General features: G+C 34.2%; 1 protein-coding gene across 6 annotated transcripts in view; it reads left to right on the top strand.

Annotated features, from left to right (window-relative positions):
- Positions 1-7,773: 7,773 nt before the first annotated feature.
- LOC132757054 (chromodomain-helicase-DNA-binding protein 8-like) overlaps positions 7,774-21,932 on the top strand; it is a 54,917-nt gene continuing 40,758 nt past the window's right edge. For 5 of the 6 annotated variants that reach the window (XM_060748235.1, XM_060748234.1, XM_060748237.1 and 2 more), the window contains exons 1-5: positions 7,774-7,896; positions 11,510-11,659; positions 11,875-13,568; positions 13,840-14,148; positions 21,099-21,808. In XM_060748235.1, the coding sequence (XP_060604218.1) occupies positions 11,590-11,659; positions 11,875-13,568; positions 13,840-14,148; positions 21,099-21,808 (2,783 nt within the window). In that variant the 5' untranslated portion in view covers positions 7,774-7,896; positions 11,510-11,589. Of the gene's footprint in view, positions 7,897-11,509; positions 11,660-11,874; positions 13,569-13,839; positions 14,149-18,357; positions 18,513-21,098; positions 21,809-21,932 lie in introns of those variants that run through there. The other variant, XM_060748238.1, reaches the window with a different exon arrangement.

Below are 21,932 nucleotides of genomic sequence, written 5' to 3'. Positions count from 1 at the left end.
TATGATTTGAGTTTTCTGTTTATCCAAAGTAGTTTGTAATGTTCATGTTACTTTGCTGAAAATAAAATGATAACCCAGGATTGAACTTTGTGAAGTCATATCTAAGAAAATATATTATATACAAGTTTTACTCTCAAATATACAGGGGGTCTAATCCGGACCGTCAACCTTGTATATACGCCGTGGTTTATTCCAGCATAGAGCAGCATTAAATTCCTACTTCTCAAGAAGCATCAGTGTCCAACTTGCTTGCATGTTTTCTTCAGTGTACTAAATAGAGAATAAAGAGCTTGTAATGTTACAGTATACTAATAGTTCATACTGAACCTACAAAACGGTGGTGTATTTTGTCGCACTGTGTACCTTCTTTGACTTTGAAAGTTCTACTTGCATGCACAAAGGTTATCGGTCGTATTAAGGTATATAAATTGTATGTCCGTCCATCTAATACCGTAAAATTTGACAAGTTTTAAAAGAGACCTATTGGGTTCAATTGATAATATATTATTTGAGGCCATATACTCTGATAATACTAAAAGATATTTAGATGTAGCAGAAACGTTTTTAAAAACCGTTACACGGTCGAAAATATACGCCGCAATCTGCGGTCCCGTTCTCGAGTTCCTACGATTAATATTAGTTGCAGTTTAATCGCTCAGTCTAGAAGAAAGAAGCACAGGTTTGTGAAACTTGGTAGAGACTTTGTCCGTAGTAGATTACCCCTTTTGATTTTGAGATCAAGGTCACAGTGGCATAGTATTGCTCAGTAACTTGAAGAATAAGCCAAAGGTAGTGAAACATTGCACATGACCAGTTGATTATAATGCCGGGTCCAGTGACGCCTGGTATACAGCAAGGAATAAGCCGAAAGTTGTAAGAAATTGATAGGGTGACGGTGTGGAATCCTTGTCCGATAACAAACTTAAGAAATAGTAATAAGCATATGTTTGTGAGACTTGGTAGGAACATTGCCCATGGCAAGTTGATTCTAAGGTCACCGGTCAAAGTTAATCGCTGGATTAAAGTTCCGAAGCGTTTGTTGAGTTTACTCTCGTCCACGATTAAATTTTCCCCCTAATTGGCTCTAAATTGTTCAAAAGTTATTGTAAATCTGTTTTGGTAACAGGTTTTTTTTTTAAATAAGTAAACATTATGACCATTATTTTGCGTTCTTCTGGTGTTCTGAGGAATGCGTGTCTGCTTAAGCTCCACATTTGCAACGTGTTCAGCGAAATCATCAATGAACTTGTAAGTGCCAAGAAACTTTTAATTGGATTTGCGCCTTTAAAACTAAGGAAGAGCATAAAGAAAAATAGATTTTCGTTATATTTCAAAAAATATTACATGTACATCTGTTTACTCCCGTCTTTCATAACATTTGTATTGAGTAACTATGGCACCCTCAAAAACTCATAAATGTTCCTGCATTGTTTACTTGTTTCTTCAAATTTTCAACGTTTGTAACTTTTTCTCTTTGACAAGTCTCTTGGAATACCTCCAAGATTTGTTCATTCTTTGATGCAAATGTTACCAGGGAAATGAATAACTTGTGGTATGACGAAACATTTGTGCCAAAGAATACCAAAGATGTAAATTTTGATATCTTTATTACTGTAAAGTACAGTAACACTTTTTGCCTTGATGTACATGTGTATTTCCCTGTCTTAGTTTAAAACATATTTGTTTTTAGCTCGACTGCGAAACAAGTACTTGCAAGTTATATTTATTATATTCGACCCCACTTCCTGTAGAACTAACCAGTACTGGCGTCATATAAGGAATGGTCGTTACCTAGTCCAACTAATTGTACTACATGCGCTTTGACGATATTGTGCTCTTTTGTGTATGGGCAATATCTCATCTCTGTAAGCGAGAAGCGAGAGTCTGACCCAGAACAAAAATATCTCGGAGTTAATAGTTTGCCAAAGTATGACAAGGTTGTTATCCGAGCAGGACTCGAACCCATGATCCCTTGATTGAGAGACAGACACCTTAACCATTAGGCCACCGCTGCCATTAGTCCCCTTTCCGTTCTGAGTTCACTGAGCACTTAATGTGTTCTAAATACATGTTATACTGTATACATGTATAACAATACATGTTAGAAGATATTAGGAGTAGAATAGATCAGGGAGGTTGATCAAGTGATTTTTGTTGCCTGGAACAAGGTACATACACTCACTTTTCAAATACTGAAAGATACAACGGAAAATTAGCAATATACAATGAGCGGTGCCCTGTGTTAAATCATAATGACAAATTAAAGAGGCTAGTGGAATGATCAATGTAAGTCACAGTCGATCGGGGATGAAATCAATTCTGTCTTCTTTCGAATGACAAGCGTTTGGTATCTGTTATAATATCCACACCTTACAAAATATATCCCATTAACACATCTACACGAAATAACTAGAGTTACGTTTAATATAATACAAAACATTCATTTTGAGTGTTTTATTTAATTCAATGTTTCCTCCATGAAAAGTTAGTGTGTGAAACAAGGATGTCGTTTTACATTGTTGACTACGATATCGAGCGTACAGTTGTGTACTCGTCCAATAGAATTCAGTATTGTACCCAGCAATATATAATATTAACATCATATTACTTCTTTACAGCTTAAGTTTCATTCAAAATTCGTCTGTGAAAAACTGGAAAGAATGCTCGTGCATGTCGTCAATATGCGTACGGAATACATGTGTCAGCTAGGTACCAGTCCGAGTTGCAAAACCTTATCAGTCAGTCCAGCTCGTCAAAAAGATATGATCAGCAACATCTTATTTTTCTCTATGGTGCATGTAAGGGTCTCATTGGCCTCCCGTGCATCAAAATAGTAAACATCACATTGACTTGCATACATATTTAGTATCATTCAGTGAATTACTGAAGTCAAAAGTTATAGGTCATCTTTTGGCAGATAATAACCTTTAAGGACATGAATGATGACATGTCCTGGGTCCGTACTAAAAAAGGGCGGGTGGACCCACATTAAGCCTAGAACGCACGCACACGCACGCACGCACTCACACACACACACTTCTTTACTACAATCGGTATTAAATCCCTGACCGCTGATAGGACTTCGCCGTTTCAATAGGTAGAACATCAAGGGTGAACATAATGTGTGGAAAATTTAAATTAAATTCAAAATTTCAACAATTTACTAAATACATAATATATCATCATGTTATCGAACCGGAAGCGTTCGTCTGGATACTGTATCAGACAACATGTACATAGACGTCTGCACGTGCCATGTGGTCTTCTCACGTTCTGTAGATTAACAAAATATATAATTATTAATACTAGATCGTATATCTTACATTTTCCCTTTAAAAATGACTCTTTAACAAACCGTTTTTCAATTTTCAGAAATGTTGTTTTATTTACAACTGAAATAATAAGGATTAGGAAAAAAGCGCAACAGAGAAAGAGAAGTATTCCTATTATATTATGTAGAAAACTCGTATGAGAAATAGTTGAAAGACCAAATAACATTTAGATTATATTATGTATCATTACATGTACTTAATTTAGCTCTTTGTGATTTGTCTCTGACAGAACGTAACACCAAAATTGGCAAATATCGAATGTCACTTAATATGTCAAAAATAAGGAGAGCATTGTGTAATTACTCTAAATACGTATCTTGACCTCGACGCTGATCAATGATACTTTACCAGAAGGGTCTCAAACTTTCAAGACAACAAGGGATTACAGCTTATTCAAGAATGAGTAAATTTCGGAAAACAACGTACAAAGCAATCGGTTGCGATTGCTAACCAAGCTGATCACGGAAAGCTACTTATCAGTGAGGTCTATGCGCGAAAATGAATCTACAACACAGGGTTGTTTGGGTAGACTCTATATATGGATTTTAAAACTGAGCATAGACCGCTTAACTTTCCACTTTATTAATTAACAATTTTGTATTTGCATTTTATGAAGTCTTTAAATTGTTCAGATATTCTTTCAATCGTGGATTCTGATGTATCTAAAACATACAATGCTATCAAGAAATGACACAAACGAACTCACAACAGAAAGTAATAAGTAAATAATTATTATGAAATCTATATCCTAACACATTACATTACTTTTCGAATCACAGCCATTCTTTTTACAACACCTTAGGAGATGAATCAACATAATACTTGTTTTCATATCCGATTCCAACATGTATAAGAAATATATTGTGTTCGTTCCTTTTTTCTTTTCATAATATGTTAATCATAATATGTATAACAAACTCAATACTATTTGTAATGTACTACCATGTATTAATTTGTGAATAAAATATTGTTTAAACTAAAACAGAAAGTATTTACGAAATCTGACTACAGTAAACAATCAAATAAACCCTTGAGATCTGGCTCAAACAAAGAAATCGCCGGTCAATGTTCGACCTGGGGCCCATATGTGCTGAAGAGATCCATAGGTGCATGACATCAAATTCATCAACATAATAATATAGGTCACTTCCATAAATTATTCGATATTTACTAGTAATCATTTTGTGTATCATGGTGTTAATTAAGTCGATATTCGAATTTTTTTTTTTAGATATATTTTCCCAAGTCGCACTTAACTAATATATTTTATTCATAAAAAAGATAAAAGACATAAAGGTATTGATTGAAACTATGGCAGGAAGTCCATGTTCATTTAAAACGTATTACGTGCCAGTTGATACATAAACCAGCTAATATAATGCCTTCTATAATATAAGCGAACATTATTTTGATGACGTCTTATTACACATCATGCAAAGATAATGTTTGAATTATTAAATTATAAACATAGATATATACTTGTATATTGTACTGATACTGTGCGCTTGATACTCTTGAACGATGACGCTAGTGTCTCTCTGAAAGGAATTTGGAGCCCGTTATAAAACTCCAAAACCATTTGAAGGAAACTTAAACAAGAGGGCCAAGATGGCCCTAGATCGCTCACCTGACCAATCGAACTCATCAGCGCAATTTACTTAGACAAGCATCCTGACAAAGTTTGATGACAATTGAGTCAAAAATGTGACCACTAGTGTGGTAACAAAGTTTTTCCGTATTTGGACAGTGTGACCTAGTTTTTGATTCCAGGTGACGCATATTTCAACTTGACCTAGAAATCATCAAAACAAACTTGCAGACCAATTTCCAGGATATTTGGATAACAACAGTAGCCACTAGAGAGTTAACAAGATTTTTCTATTTTTAGCTCCTGTTACCTAGTTTTTCATCAGAGATTACCCATGTTTAAACTCATCCGAGCAATTATCTAGACAAGCATCCTGACCAAGTTTGATGACAACTGAGTCAAAAATGTGACCACTAGAGTATTAACAATGTTTTTTTCATTTTTGGGCGGTGTGACCTAGTTTGTCACCCTAGGTGACCCATATTCAAACTTGACATAGAAATCAACAAAACAAAATTTCCAGGATATTTGGATCAAAACAGTAGCTACTAGAGTGTTAACAAGATTTTTCAATTTTTAGCTCCTTTGACCTAGCTATTCATCCGAGATGCACCATGTTCCAACTTATCCGAGCAAGTATCTAGACAAGCGTCCTGGCAAAGTTTGATGATGATTGAGGCAAAATGTGTCCGCTAGAGTGACAAGGAACAAATATGGACGGACTGCAGACGACGGACATTCAACGATCCTAAAAGCTCACCCTGAGCTAGCTCTGGTGAGCTAAAAAACTTGACAACAATTTGCCACAGCGAGAAACGTCAGCGCATAATATATACAAAGCTTACATCAAGGCCATGGCCAAAGACTATTTGTTTTATTTTATGTCTGCTCTGTACCTTGACACTACAAATTGTCCCAAAGCATTCATTTTTTTTACATCAGTTTAAACCTCCAAATTAAAAGAGTATGGAAACGTTCAAAGCAATCATAATTATGCAGTAGTATTTTTTCTGTTTTAATGTCTTGTCTGCAGCCAGAATGAGATCAGAAAATGGTCAGATTGAGGTCAGAAACTGATCGGAAAATGGCCAGATTTAGGTCGGAATATAGTTGGATGGAGGTCAGAAACTGGTAAGAATTAGGTCAGATTTAGTTCGAAAAATGGTCAGAAACTGGTTAGATAATGGTCAGATTCTGACGTCTACCTGACGTCAGATTATGAACCCATGACGCCAGAAAGACTGCAAATATCTACGGTGACAAAAAGGGGATATTTGAAATATTTTTATTTACATGTACTATTATGTTCGCACACGGCAGCTTTATCGATTATCGCGTGCACGCAATAGTATTACCAGAGGTGTAAATAATGTCTCTGGTATTACATGGTCACGCGACATCTATTTCGTGCTCACGCGAGACCATGCGATAGGTAATATGTGGTCATGCGTATGTATTATGTGCGCGCGAATCCAACTATTGCGTGGCCGCGTAATAATATAGCGTGCTCAAGTACAAGCAATAGCGATGCATGACCACGCAATATCTATCGTGTGCTCACGAAAGATTTCCTATGCCCTCTGTATGCCACCGTAGATATTCGATACAGGAATTTGTTGATATAGAGACAAGTCAAGAGGTTAGGATTAAATTTTGATTTTCCTTAAAAGGCTTTGAAATTTCTAAAAATGTCGGAAACTTACCCTGTTATTGACTTTCTTTCACTTTCACATACCTTAGGGGTGATAGTAACACCACGGGACTTGCGGAAATTAAAATACACAATTTCGTGATCCATATGAAGTCCCATCCTCACCCCACCCCCGTATTATTGATCTTCTTGAAATTCATATGATGTTCAATTTGAGCTCCCTCCGATGTGCATTCACCACCTTGTGTGTAACCTCAAATAAATATATAAGTAAGAGTATATAGAACGAGATATAGCTCAGCCTCTCATTAGTTATTAGAGTTCGCAATAATTTATTTGCCTATTCTCGCGAGAGAAGTTGCCAGAGAAAACGTGCAAATTATAGCGCGCTTGGATATTATTTGGATCTCTATATTCCTCCACACTTGCAAAAAAAATATAGATCTAGATCTAATGTGGGACTTATCTAGATCTACTCATACTTTTTCTCAGTACTTGTACTGTAGATCTTTATGCTAAATGATAATATATACCGGTGTCGTTTATTTTAAAAATGACTCATTTACATGCATCCTCTATTGCTACGCCGTTTAAAAATATATCCGAGTTACCCGTGCTCTGCTCTGATAACTTCCGGGATCCACCGGGAATGACCTACTATCTTTGCTTAGTAACAGGGGAAATCCGAAAAATACCTACTTAGTGCGATGGAAATCCCAGGAAAATCTATAAACAGAGCTTGATGAACTGACACTGTGACTAAAGAAGTTGTGCCAGTAGCAAAAAGTTATTAATTACTGTTTAAAATGATAGCATATTTATTGTAAAATGCCTTTGTTCAACTTGTTGTTGTTGTTTAGATCTCAGTTAAGATTTTGCTATTTTTAGTAACGCCGCTCTCAATTTAGTAATTACATACGGGCATTTGTTCATGACCCCGACTCTGATTGGCCAGAGTGCATGATTAGCACTGAAATATTCAATAAAAAATGAATTTTGTTAAACACACTCTGATTGGACAAAAGTGAATGCTTGTATTTTTTAATTTTGTAAGAATAATTAATTGTTTTATGTTGTTCTTTGTCTTTTCATTACGCTTTGATATCAAAAAATATTTCTTATGGTGTTAAGCAGCTAATATCAGTGGAACTTTATGATATTATAGGTTAAACCCTACATTTAATTCTGTTACGGCGTCCCCATATTGACCAATCAAAAATAAGCTTTCAAATGCGGTAATTGTCGATACATGATGTTGAGAATTAGCGGTGTGATCTACAAAGTCATTCTTTGAAAATTACCAAATTATTTAACTTATTTAACAGGTAAAACTTTTTATTTTCTTTTGTTTATTGTTGTGAATACAAAAATGAGACATTATATTATTGTTATATGACAAAAAATGCCGAGTCTGTAAGAGTTTCACCCAGTTTTGATTGAGCTTCTGTTTTGATAATTTTGTCCAAAAAATCGACCGAAATGGCGATCAAATCACACTTTTTGCATAATGCACATTTTGCATTTGAGAAAATATGGTCATAGGATGGTGGCATCTTTGAAAATACTGTTCGTTTTGACTTTATATCCAATATGATAGACTTTCAATGCGAGTTGCACGTGTTTCGGATGGAAACAAACACAGTTTTCAATGTTTTGATTGGGCCAAGAAGTTTGACTCCGTGAGGGCACTCGTTCCGCATGAATGAATTTATGAAAATGACCAATTTTTTTCTTTGTTAATGATTGAAATTTTAAGTTGGTTGCCTGTTTGTCACCGTTACTGTGCTAGACAATAGAGTTGTAGTGAAATATAGAGAATTTCAATTAAAATGAAACAGAAATGTTTCCATGTGCCATTATTTCACAATTTTTTAAGAAAAAACAACTAAAAACCTGGTCATCCATATCAACCTGTAAATTATTGTACAATGCAAATGGTAAATGTATGTTATAATCATCATTGCGGTACGTTATCAACTATTTATATTCAGCAAATTTCAGAAATTCATCTATTAAACAGTGGAAAGAATTGAAAGATAGAACCCCACAGCCAACTGGCAATAAATATATATATATCAATTTTGGAAAACAAATGATTTAAGACAATATGATTATCAAGTATAATATATCTACTCTCGGGCCCATCATCACAACTTTGTGGTTTGTGCGGCCAATTCGGCGGTTTTAGAGGGGGTATGGGGGCATGCTCCCCCAGAATTTTTTTTATTCTAGGATGTTCTTGTGAGCATTTTCCCATGTAAGTGGCACAGTTTACAGTCTGTTACTAGCACATATTATTTCGGCATATGTCACTGATTTTTTTACAAAGATCTGTGCATCGTAAATTTAAATTGTAAGAGGTTGACTACTGATCGCATAACGGACAGACAGTTGTACATACAAAATAATATGAATAATTAATATTTGACAAATGGAAAATAAACAATAATTAATGTTGTTATTATTCTTCATTTTTATCTGATAATTATCATAATTATATATATACGAACCCATCTCGATATCCATTAATGACATTTAAGACAACTTCACACTTGACTTCGTAATACCCGTTCATGTAGCTGGTCAATTAACAGTATCCAGTTGTTTAGCGTCATGTTTGTATATTAATTAATGCGCCTTGCATAAGGGGCCAGTAAAGTGTCAAATTGCTAATCAGCAATGCATGTTTTTGTTTTTGATGTTTTTTGTTATTTTGTTGTTGTTTTTCCGCTAAGAACCAGACTTTTTTTGCCAAAATATTGGTCCGGACCATCGACGACAGCCCTGCTTTCATACTAGTTTTAATGATTTTAGTAAAATACTTGTGATTCTATGAAATTATGAATGATGTGTATTGTTTGTACATATTTTATGCCATATGCGTGTTGTTTTCTTTTCTATATATCTATTGTCATCACTGCTTTGAAATATTACATGTCAATGTCTCTGCAAGTGGTTTGACATTAATAAAAGCTAGATAAATATAAAAGGCCTACCGGTAAATGAAAATACATTGGTGAGAATGTCTGCAATAAGGTTTAAAACTTGTGGCAGGATCACGTGGTTAAAGTATAGATTTGTCACTTGGAATTGGTAATAAAATTATTGTCTTTTGTAATTTTCATTTTGATACTATTGTTCCTTATCAAAAAGTAAAATTTGAAGGGTAAATTGTGACCATTGTTCCTTATCATGAAGTAATCTTTAAAGGGTGAATTGTTTTATATTTGATTATCATTAACTGTTTTTTCAAATCAAGACATTACAAAAGTAATATTTGTAACTGAATTGAAATTCCCTGTCATGCCATTTTGTTCACTTTGGCCGCTGTAGCCAAAAACTTAATTATTGTTAACAGCTGCCAAAAAAATCAAACTGTTTCATTTTATGAGAAAAATTAAATATTTTGACATGTTTCTTAAAAGAAGTAACAGGTTATATGATCATACTCATAAATAAAACTTGAAGGTGACAGGTCATGTAAAACTAAAAAGGGAGTTTTTCAACTTCTCATATGTCTCAATTGCCACAAATTTTTCCTAATATAAGTCGAGTGCCAGCCACCTTTCCCAATTTAGTTAGAAAAAACCCTGCTCTTTTTAACACTGTATGCACCAGCTATAGTATTTGAGTATTCATTCTCATCATTCTTAGACATTTTATACGGTTTTCAAAGTTTAACCTGCCTGATACCAAGTCTATTCACCAATGTGAGAAAATGTGTGAAATTTTCAGTTCCTGAGAATAATAACCTGAAATATGCAATTTCTAAAATAGAAGGTGAAACTTCACATGAATATTGTTGTCTTTAAACAAAAATCCTATAGAATGTCATAGGTGCACCCATACTTTCTAAAAATAGTAACAGGTGAGGCAAATGTACTTTGTAAGGCAGGCCATATGGTAGCTTATTAGTGATATATAATTTTGAAAAAAAAAATATTAACATGTGAAAATGCTTATAATAGCACTTCTTTACTTATCACTTGTAACTTATTTTACCTTCCTTGTTGTACCAAAATGGAAAGCTCTTGAATATGGAAAGATTTTCATTCCTTTATTTTAATTTATGCATACATTGTTGGTGGTGTTTTATAGCAACAATAATTTTGAAAAAAAAATAGTGTCATTTATAAGTTACAATGTATTTACATGTTAGTGTAATGGATATGAGCATTAATTTCAGTGTAGGTCAAACTTAACATTTCTCTTTGAAAATACTGTACATTATCCCCCTAAATTGTGAATGCGTTTGGTACCATGTAATGATGAAATTTGTGAAAATAAGCATTGCATTTTACAGAAGTGTGATTTGTTTTCTTGAACTATGAGTGATTGATAATAACCACTCTCAAGTGTTGTTCCCTTAACATCCTAATGTACATGTAAAGATGAGATTTTATTTTTGTCTTAAAGGAAGTTAGCTTGACGAATTGTGTCCAAAACTAAGCTATAATAAGTTTTCCAAAGAGATATACTATGGATAAGGCAATTTATGACAAACTATGGATAAGGCAATTTATGGAATTAAGAAAAACTCACACTGTGGTTACCCACTTTGAATCATTAACCCTCAAAAAGCTGAATTTTCTGTAATGGATTTGCTTAGCTTTGAATTCGGAACAGTCCATTTAAAATTTGAGGGATTTCAATATAAAGATTTAGCTACCAACAGTGTAGAGTCTAATTAGTGCACAAAGTGGCATCTGAGGTTTTCCTCTGCCAGAAAAGCTGGAATCTCATATCACCTATTCAATGTCAGTGTCACTTGAAACCCTAACAAATCAATAAATAAATTATCACAGATTGTTGTAATATATTTTGTGAGAGACAAATTTAATTATGTTTATTGTTATTGTTAATGTATTGTTGGTAGAATTTCCTTAAATTCTGCAGTACTGTCTGAAAAGTTGTAACTTTATTATTTGCTCTTTTCAGGACAGTTGTAGCTGTGTCCTGTATTTTAATGCTGAAAGCATGGCTTTGTGCCTTTGAGAAGGACAGAAAGTAATAACAGAATGGCCGACAATTTAGGCAGCTTGTTTGATTCAGATCCTGGGTTTCTGGAAGAGTTAGCCAGTGGGACAAGTAAGTGAAAAATTTATGCCAATAACTTACATTACTTTGGAATAATGTGAGATAATGATTCATAATGCATTGAAAAAGGGTTTTGGAAATGAATTCTTACTCTTTCTCTATAAATCTATTACAGGGTGGCTTTATGTTATGTGTTATTTTCATGAATTTAGTAAAATTTTGTCAAACCTTTCATATGAAATGTAATTTTATGTTTAATGTTATAGACGAGTCAGTCCCAAATGTACCTCAACAACAACAAATGGCTGGTATGATGTCTCAAAACTCTGGTCAAGTACCACAAGGCATGATGCAAGCTGGTCATCCCCACTCTAACTATAATATAGGTGGAATGCAGCAACAGCAGCAACAAGGGGCTGGTTACAACAGTATGCAGTTTCAGCAAACTCAGCAGCAAGCCCCTCAACAGTTTAATCAACAAAATTTCAATCAGTATAATAGCCAGCAGACTGTTTATAATCCCAATATGGTATCTACACCTAGTCAAAAACAGGGACACATAAACCCAAATCCAATGATGTCACCAACCCATACAAATCAGTTTGGAAGCCCTCCCTCTGGTATGATGCGTCAAGGACAGGTGATGTACCAGTACAATGCTGCTGCCGCTCAGCCGGGACCGAGACTGCCGAACCCAGCACAACAGCAGCAGATAAAGATGGCTCAGATGCAAGGATGGAACCAGAACACGCAGATGTTCAATCCTCAACAGCAGCAAGCCCAGTCGAAACAACAGCCTCAACAGCAGTACATACCACAGCACCAGTCTAAGGCTAATATACAGGGAATTAGAATGCAGGTTCCATTTTCTGCTGCCCAGCCTGGACAGAATCAGACATTGTATATGCAGAGAATGTCCTCGCCTGGTATACAGGTAAATAGAATGTCTACTGTGAATGCTAGTCAACCAAACTCTATGGGAATGTCCCAGCAGATGTATTCTCATGGCAATCAGAATTTTAACACTATGAATATGCCACATGCTAATACACCGACGAGTATGTCAAATGATCCTATGATAATACAGCAGCCTCAGCAGTATATACATCCACAACAGACCACTCAGCAGTTTCCTCAGCAGCAACAGCAGCAGCAGTATCAGTATCAACAGCCGATGCAACAACAAAGCATGACAGATAATTGCGTAAATACCCCTCAGCAACAACAGCAGAATATATTAAGATTTCCACAGACTAGTCCAACCCTGCCAAATGTTCAGCAACGACTGCCATTTAATAGTATGAACAACATGAATACCATGTCTCAGCCTAGAGCAAATGTGCCAATGCTTTCCCCTCGTCCAACCCCACCACCACAGTCTCCTTCCTTGACATCAGGGATGCTCTCGCCTACAGGATCTACCTCATCGCATCAAGGTGGCTTCAACTCTATGGAGCCTTCACCTAATCACCCACAGTCACAACAGAATAATACAAACATGTTCCAGCCAAGTGCAGAACTTAATGACAAACATAATTTCGGTCAGTTTAATAATCAGAACATGAATCAGATACAGTCACAGACTGTAAATCAGACAAATGGACCAAATTCTAACATGCATGTGTCTGTTAATACAAATACGAACAACTTACAAAATCAAAGTCAGTGTAGTCCAGTGAAGAAAGTTGTATCTCCGAGTAGTTCAGTTACCTCCCCTTCGAACACTAGCATGGATATACAGAGTCTAAACCAGCAGATACAGCAGTTGTATAGTATGCCCCAGACACCACAGACTCAGCAGAAGATCTTAGACTTACAGGAGAAGGTTCAGATGTTAAAATCTCAGCAGTTACAGCAATCTCCAAGACCCAGTCCACAACAACAGCAGTTTCAGTCACCAACTGGTCTACAAGGGATCTCCCAGCCACTGCCTAGTCCAAAACAGGCACAGTCTACAATAGTAAGCAAACTTTTTATTTCAAATATGAAGACGAAATTTAGTGTTTTTGGCTTAAGGAATACAGTTTCATTATCATTTTAATGAAAAGGTATTTTTCTTATGATTTAGAGAAATTCATGTTTATAGATACTATTTTTTTCAAACACAGAGAAGATTGACATTGTGGAACAATTTATTACCTTTTTACCTAAACACAAGTAATTTATTTGTCTTAAAATGTTTATCTTTACTTCTGTTTCATTTCCTTATTGAATGTATTTCATCATTTCAGACTTCCCAAGTCGTGACCTCACTTCCTCAGATGAGTAGTGGAACCAGCAATATACCCGCAAACCAAATGACTCAGTCTGGTTCCCAGGCTAATCCTCAGACAGGTACACAGATTATTCAGCCTGGGTCCCAGTCTGTCCAGCAAATAGTACAGATAGGTCAAAATGGATCACAGATGGTTCAGTCAGGAATGGCTGGCACTCAAATAGTTCATCAAAGACCGCCAGTCGTACAACCGGGTCAGATGGTACGATTGGTTCAAGCCGGGCCAGGGAACCAGAATAGCCAACAGAAGATTTTCATTATACAGGTATGTGTGTAATTGTTGTAAATGTAGCAAAGCTCCTTCTTTTTGTACTATCTCATATTAGTTATGAAGTATTAATTACTTGGGGAAATATTTATTTATTGGTCGGGTTAGGTCACAGACTCGATTTTCTTGTTAAATTCTTGAAAATCAATTTATTTAACACATATAAAAAGTGATAACTGCTTATTTGGAAAAAAAATAATGCATGGCATAATACTTATTCCAGATATGTTGCAACTTCATTTGCTTTGAGCATTAGCAATAACTTTACTTAAATTACTTTTTAGCAGCAATGTAACTTTCAAATAAGATACACTAAATCATGTTGATAGATTTATTTTGAACTTACCTTACAAGGGCTCATTACTTACCACAGAAAATGTGATCCAAAATGGTTTCAGTAAAGAATTTATCCCACAAGTAAAAAATAATTTGTAATATTCATTGAAAAGCAAAATTGTGCTGTTGGACTTAATTCAATGCTTTTAGGGCAGAAATTCACAAAAAGTATATTTACCCCTTTTCTGAATAAGATCCCATTTTACAAGATAAGAGGACTTATTATAAAGGTAGTTTACATTGATAATGATGTGTGTCATTATTTAACAGAAAGTCTGTGTTTTTCTACAAGAATAATCCCCTTTTGGCTGAGGAGCTGCCTTTAAGAGTTGAGGCATCAGAATTGCAGCCACTGTTTATCCCAACATGATCGTAAGAGGCGACTAAATGGGTTCAAATTACTGGAGACTATGCATCTCTTAGCTCCAGCAGGTCAGGTGGTTTTGACGCTGGTATTGCTTCAATTTTGTAACCAAGGTTAACCAAAATCATCTTTCCTGTTTCGGTGCCATATGACATAAATTTTGTTGGTGCGTTGTAAAACTGAACAATACAAACAATCTAAATTTTCACCTATACAATACAATTTCCCCCCTCTTTAAGCCCCTCCAAATTCCCTGAAGTAAAAGAAAATGGTAATGTCAGTAATTCAGATTTTGAATATATGTTAATCCAGTAGTATTGATTGCTGTTGGTTCATGTTTAATTAATTATTTCTGTATTGGATGGTATTAATTTTCCTGTATTTTAGAAATAATGTTACCTGTCTCAAAAAGGGAGACAAAAACTGCATGCCACTTTTGTGGAGTTTACATAAGAGTTAATGGCTGAATTATAATCAATAAAAAAATCATGTGTCTAGTCAGAGACATTCCTGTTATTGTTGTAGATTGATTGGTACATTTGTAGAGAGTTATTTATGGGGATATTTAAAGTACATGATTTCGTTTATTCCATTGTTAAAATTCCTTATTCTTATTTTCAATGCAGAATGATATATGTAATTCAGTGTTTCAAACTGGCATTACAAAATGGAACATTGACATACCAAATTCTATGTCTAGGGTTAATTAAAGGGTGGGTATAGATTATTCCTATTAATGAGTGACAAAAATACACAGGGCACTGCTTAATTTTGTACAAAAATGGGCATGACTTACACAAACCCATGGAAATTTCTGTATCAACTGGACAGTGCAATCATTATTTAACATTTGGGAGATTTGTTTTAAATGACATGTAAAAATGTTGCGGAAAGGTAAAGAAGTGATTGTTGGCAATTCTAGGCAGACTCAAAAGGCAAACAATGGCTCATGGTCAAACAACGTTATTGCCAAAGATCAACACTTTTGGTGTAAGTCATTGAGCCATATATGATACTTTAATTAACGAATTTAACAATGTGTGTTTGGTAAGTTTCTTGGCTGTTGCTAAGTGATAAAAAGATTAAAAGAGGTTCAGTTTCAAGAAAATTCTTGTTGGCGATTTTAGAGTAACAGCGAGAGATGCTTAGTGTGAATTATCACAATAAACAAGTCTCTGATCAGTTTATATAACCCAAAACTAAAAGAGAATTGATAGGTTCACTTTGGAAACTCTAGTCTTCTCTACCATCTTGGAAAGCAAAAGTAAACAAACAAGTCATTATAGAAGGTGACAAAGACTTAAAGTAAGACCAACATCATTATTATTATTGATGTCAAATCACGTTACAAAGTGCTCACCATGCATGTATATTGATAATGCTAGTAGAATTTAGGGTCAGGCCGAATAACTTTTAAGGGAATCTTGGTATTTTTGAAGTGAAGCAATGATAGTTTTAAACACTATAATACATGTATTACTATGAATTTCTAGTAAGCTAGTGTAATAATATTTAAGTCAGTGTAACATTACAAAGGATAGGCAGCCAGAGACATGATTTCATTCTTCAAAGCAATGATTTTCAAAAAAAAAAAGAGAGAAATTTTTGTTTATCATTCACATTTATTTACAAGTTTGCATTACTTGGATTGCCTTGATTTGCACTTTTGTAAATCTACTTGCTAAAATCAGATTATCTATTTAATGTAATAGAGTCTGTTGAGGCAAATGAAAGATTAAAGATAAAACATACACAACCGAAAAAATGGCTGTTATTATTTTTTAATAGTATGAAGAAAAAAAACACCACACATCATAGAGATGTGAAGTTATTTTTTATCTTTTGGATTTTACAGGGTCCTTAAAGATTAGGTTATTCATTATCTTTTAAAATGTGTTGAATTACTGGTATTCATTTACAAACTGCATGTATAGTTGAAGAAAAAAATGCTTTTTAAAAAGGTTAGATAAAAGTGCAGAATACTGATAAAATAGTATTTTTTTTAAAGCTTTTAGATAATGCTGAGAGTTCTTGTGGTACATGTAGGTCAAATGGAGTTAAAACAGAATGTTCGGGATGTTAATGGAGCCAGAGTGCCCTGTGCTTTAAGTATAGAGTCCGTCCATGCCAATCCAAACTGCTCTTAACCCTTATCCAGAAGAAAGTGATTAGCCTTCTTTGCAGGCTCTTTTGGTAGTTTTTATGCTTTCCACTTCTTAGCGAAGTGGGGTGACATATATTTGCCCCAGTTTGTCAGTCCACCTGTTTGTCCGTAGACTGAGGGAACTGGAATGTGGGGACATTTGTGTACTGAGGGAACTGTGAAATGAGGGGACATTGTGTTCTGAGGGAACTGTGGAATGTAGGGGACATCTATGTCATATTGAAACAGTTGTATTTTATATTAAAATCATTTTATCTTCGAATGGACTGTTCTAAAATTAAAGCAGGGTAAATCCACCAGGTAATGTTTTAAGACTGACTTCCCTTGATACTGTTTATAGTATTTCGGTGTCAAATTCCCTTGACAAAGAACATTTTCTTAATTAAAGCAGGACCAGTTCATTTATTAAAGTAGGGAGGGGGTAAGAGTGAAACAGAACAATGTAAAAAATGTTTTTATCAGTAATCCTAGTAAAAGGCTACATTATCAATTAGCTGAAAATGGTTTTATTTCTACATTTAAGATGTTTAAAGGGTGAGAAATTAGAAGATTTTACATTGTGTATGTATGAAACAACCTTCCTACGTTGAGTCATGCATCATTTTACATGTGTGGCTTTTATTATCTCGGTTTAAAAAAACACACACACACAAAATCATAACTCAAACTGAAAAAAAACATTTGAAACATTTGTATTCAGCCTGTCAGGAAATAAGAATCTTCATAGAAATTACTGAGATGGAATTTATTTATTGCTTTGCCTAGATCTAATGATACTGATTTTACAAAAAACCAATAACAGTGTTTTTTTTTATGGTAGTACGCATAAATTGCACACGTCTCAAAGCCAATGGAAGCTATTTGATATATCTTGTAACATTTTAATAATCAATATAATTATGACTGTGGGGAACAAAGATAGTTTGCACTCGACAGATGTACGAGGAAATATTGTGTACAATTTGACGGGGATTAAATGATGGTTGAGAATGTAAAAATGATGATAGGCAATCTCGTGTGATTTTTAATGTACTGATGAAGATTTGATACCAAGTGTCGTTTTCTTTTTAAATTACGGTATTAAGAAAAAAAGGAAATATAAAAATTTAGAGTGTTTTTCTTTTTGTCAAGTGTTGTGAATATGCCTTATGGTTTTAATTTCCTTGTTAAATTTGTTATTGTGTTTTGTAATAAGGAGGTAATTAAGTTTTTGTGTTGTGTACACAGGATATATGTTATGTAATGTCAGGGATTAATGGCGTGTTAACAAAAAAATTGATGCGTTGATTGAAGGATTGGCGTGCACTTTAAAGGGATAAAATTAGATTTTGTAAGTTTTAAATAGCTTTGTTATAGTGGCAGCAGCTGTTAGGTTGTGTACATTTTTCATCTCTCCGATTGATGTAAAAGTTTATTCATGGATTTAACAAAATGATAATTACAGCAACGACTGAATCCATTCACATGAATTTAAAGCTTGGTTTTGTAGGGAGTCAGGTAAAATATACAGTTATTGTTAGCCTTTTCACCCATTCAGTTAATGACATATTTTTATTTGTCAGTAACACTAAAAGTATCGTTATTGCACACAAAAGGACTGGAAATGATTTAGCATTTCTATTGTTGTTAGAAAAAGATGGCATTGAATGGAATTTGAATTTCTTAGCATGACTCAATCTTTTTTCTGAAAGTTTTTATTTTTGTTTTACTGAACTTTACAAATCCATTGTTGAAAGTGGAATAACTCTGGTTATTTATTTCGTTGTAGAACATGCAGTGGTTTTTTCATGCTTTAACAGATAAAAAAAAATATTTCTAAGAGAATGCCATAGAAATTAAAGCCTTGACAAAATATTGATGTTTTCAATGTTATTGGAAAAAAGCAGCTCAGTAAGGACTGGCTTTTATATTGGATATTTATTTTTAAAACAGATAAAGCTATATGGATCCTGATGTTAAACTCTCCAATGAATTAACTATGCAGTGTATTGGTTAATTCAACTTTATATTTTTCAATGGATTGTTCCAATATTGGGAAAGGGGGGATTTTTTTTGAACTGCTGTCAAATTACAGTATTCGAGCCATTTAGTAAATTGTTCTGGGGTAAAGAAAGAGAAAGTATTGATTTTTGTGAGGTTTTTTATGTTTAAATGAAGAAAACCTGAAATTAATCAGATGTTTTTTGTTAGGAATAGAATATTTATATTGGTAGAAGCTGCAGATAAAGTTTCTGGGGAATAAAAATTTATGAGGTTTTAGATGAGGTGGATAAACATGTTTTTGAAGGTTGTTGGTAGGAAAATAAGTGAGGTTGCTAGGTTACAAGTTCAATTTACTAATTAACATAAGTGTTTGGAGCATTAAAAAACTAAACAGATAAACTATAGGGAGGATGTGTGAAGATTCTGTGTTGGTTATATGTGAATTTTATATCTGTAAATTTCAGCTGAAATTATTTGCTAAATTTAATGTTTTTAATAAATTTTCATAACTTATACAGAATAGATTTTGAAAAAGTTGATTGTCCCCCCCCTCCAAAATGGATGCTTGTAGGGTCTTGATATAGTACAGAAGTGATGACTGTAGTTCAGCATTAACTTTAAAATGAAAAATAAAATTGATATTTTGCAATACAATATGTTTTCTGTGATTGATCACTTAAATGTAGTTGGAAGCATTTTGGTAGTAGATACATTTCAGTTTGTTTTCACGATGAAGATCTTATAAAGTGAAGACTAGTAGTTTTTATGCAATAAATGCAGTAAACAAACTCAATGTTGGTCATATGTTCTGCTTTTAGCTTGACTGTTTTTGAAGAATAGCGAGAACTAAGAACTATCGTATGCAGTTTTTGGGGGCAAGTGGGTATCTCCAAATATCAACTAAAAGGAATGGGTTAAAATTACACACTTACTTGAGAGCATAATAGGAGGTCACTGCCCAAGGCTGATAACTACAACATGAATTTTGGCAGAATGATCTACAATTTATCATGAAAATAGAAAAATTTTACATTATCAAAGTTCTTGTTTTACTATCATTCAAACACTGAGGATAGTGGAGCACATTGTCTAACTGAAAGCTCTTGTTATATTTCAGTCGATGAAAATATGTTGGGGTTAATTGAATTGGGTTATATTGTTGTATAGAATTTCATGTGCATGTAGAAAAATTGATTTTTATATGAATCATTTCACTTTTATTGTAAGTTGACACAATGAACTGAATATAGAATAGGAGAGCTTGTAGATTAAAACATTTTATCATGAATAATTTGTTAGGCTGCTCATGTTGTTTTTCCTGCCTCAATAGAAACAGTTGGCTTATCTGCTATATTTTATTGCCTAATTAGAAACAGAAACATAGCCTGTGGGTTATTTTATTCCACTGATAATTTTTTTTATGATATTAGAATGCAATATAGTTTCTCTATATTTTATTGCATTTATTTACATGTATTGTATATACATGTGTTTTGTGTGTAGGTCGGAGGGGGGGGGGGAGACAAGTATGAGTGTTTTTTTTAGTAAATTTTGGATCATTTATATTGATTTAAAAGTTAAAAGGCCCATTGTGCCTCAGAAGTCTTTATTTTTAGTGTTCTTTTATAATTTTCAAAAAGTTTCTCAATGACCTGACCAATTTCCTGAACCATCTTTTACATCTGTTGAGTTTAGGCATAGTGATTTAGTTTTTGAATGGAATTCAGAATATCACTTTGTTTACATTTTTCAACTTTTAGGTCAAATAATTTCACTTTCAGCGTTTCTTTCTTCAGACAATTTGCATGAAACATGCTCTTTATAAATCCATTTTCATTATAATATAAATATACAATAATAGTAAAATTAACATTGCCCTGTCTTAAAAAATATTTGTTTCTGAGGCATAATGTGCCATTTAATTTAGCTTGTTAAAGATTATGCTTATCTTTGCACAGCTTTGATTTATCATTTCATTGATATTTAGTTCATGTAGCAAAATTGAAATGTTTTCAGTGTTATCTTGTAGGGACGTTATTTCAGTAATGATAACATTGTTACTATTAACAGAAAATAATGATAACATTTTGTTTTATTCAGCAACAACCTGGTCAGAGAATGCCTAATCCATCACAACAGCAGCAGCCTCAGCAGCCTCTTATGTCTCAGTCACAGACAGTACAACCCACCCAAGTCCCCACCCTGACCTCTCTACCTCAGCCTGTATTGAATGGCAGCACCCAACCCAGTCAACAAATGTTGATCAAACCAAGCCAGGCAGGCACTGGCAACACACCATTGCTTGTACAGGGCAGCATGCCTATACAGCCTCAAACAAACAACGAAAATAGTTCTGAAAACTCTAGTCTGCAGCAGGAGAAGGCTAATAAAATAATTGCAGAAGCAATAGCTAAAGCTCAGAAATCTGGTAATTCAGCCATCCCTCGAGTTCTCCAACCACCAGAATTGCCTTCAACTTTAGGTGATTTAGATAATCCTGAGCCGGAGACACCAGATGGTAAAAAGGCTAAAAAGAAGCGGAAATATACCCCACGGAAAGAGAAAGGGGAAAAAGGTGAAAAGACTCCAAGGTCTAAAAAGAAGAAGGCAGAGAAAGTTGAAACTAATACAAGTGAGTTGATTCCCTCTGTGGCTGGTGATATAACTATGGATGGTGATTCAACTACTGAAGCAAAGACTGACTCTGATGTCAAAGAAGAAAAAGAGAAGAAGCCAAAGAAAAAGAAAGAAAAGGGTGAGAAGAAACCATCAGAAAAAACTCCCAGGACAGACAGAAAAAGACCTAAAAAGTAAGTTTTTTTATGGGGTTTTCATGCTTTGTTTGACATTGTTTATCTTTTCTATGCATTAAGGAGCAGCTGCATTTGAAAACATTATTTGGATGACTCTTCAAATGTTTATTTTTTATGTCAT

The sequence above is a fragment of the Ruditapes philippinarum genome, unplaced genomic scaffold (genome assembly GCF_026571515.1).
Source record: "Ruditapes philippinarum isolate M1 unplaced genomic scaffold, ASM2657151v2 ctg109_1_1_1_1, whole genome shotgun sequence".
NCBI lineage: Eukaryota > Metazoa > Mollusca > Bivalvia > Venerida > Veneridae > Ruditapes > Ruditapes philippinarum.
This window is presented reverse-complemented; position numbering and strand designations above follow the sequence as displayed.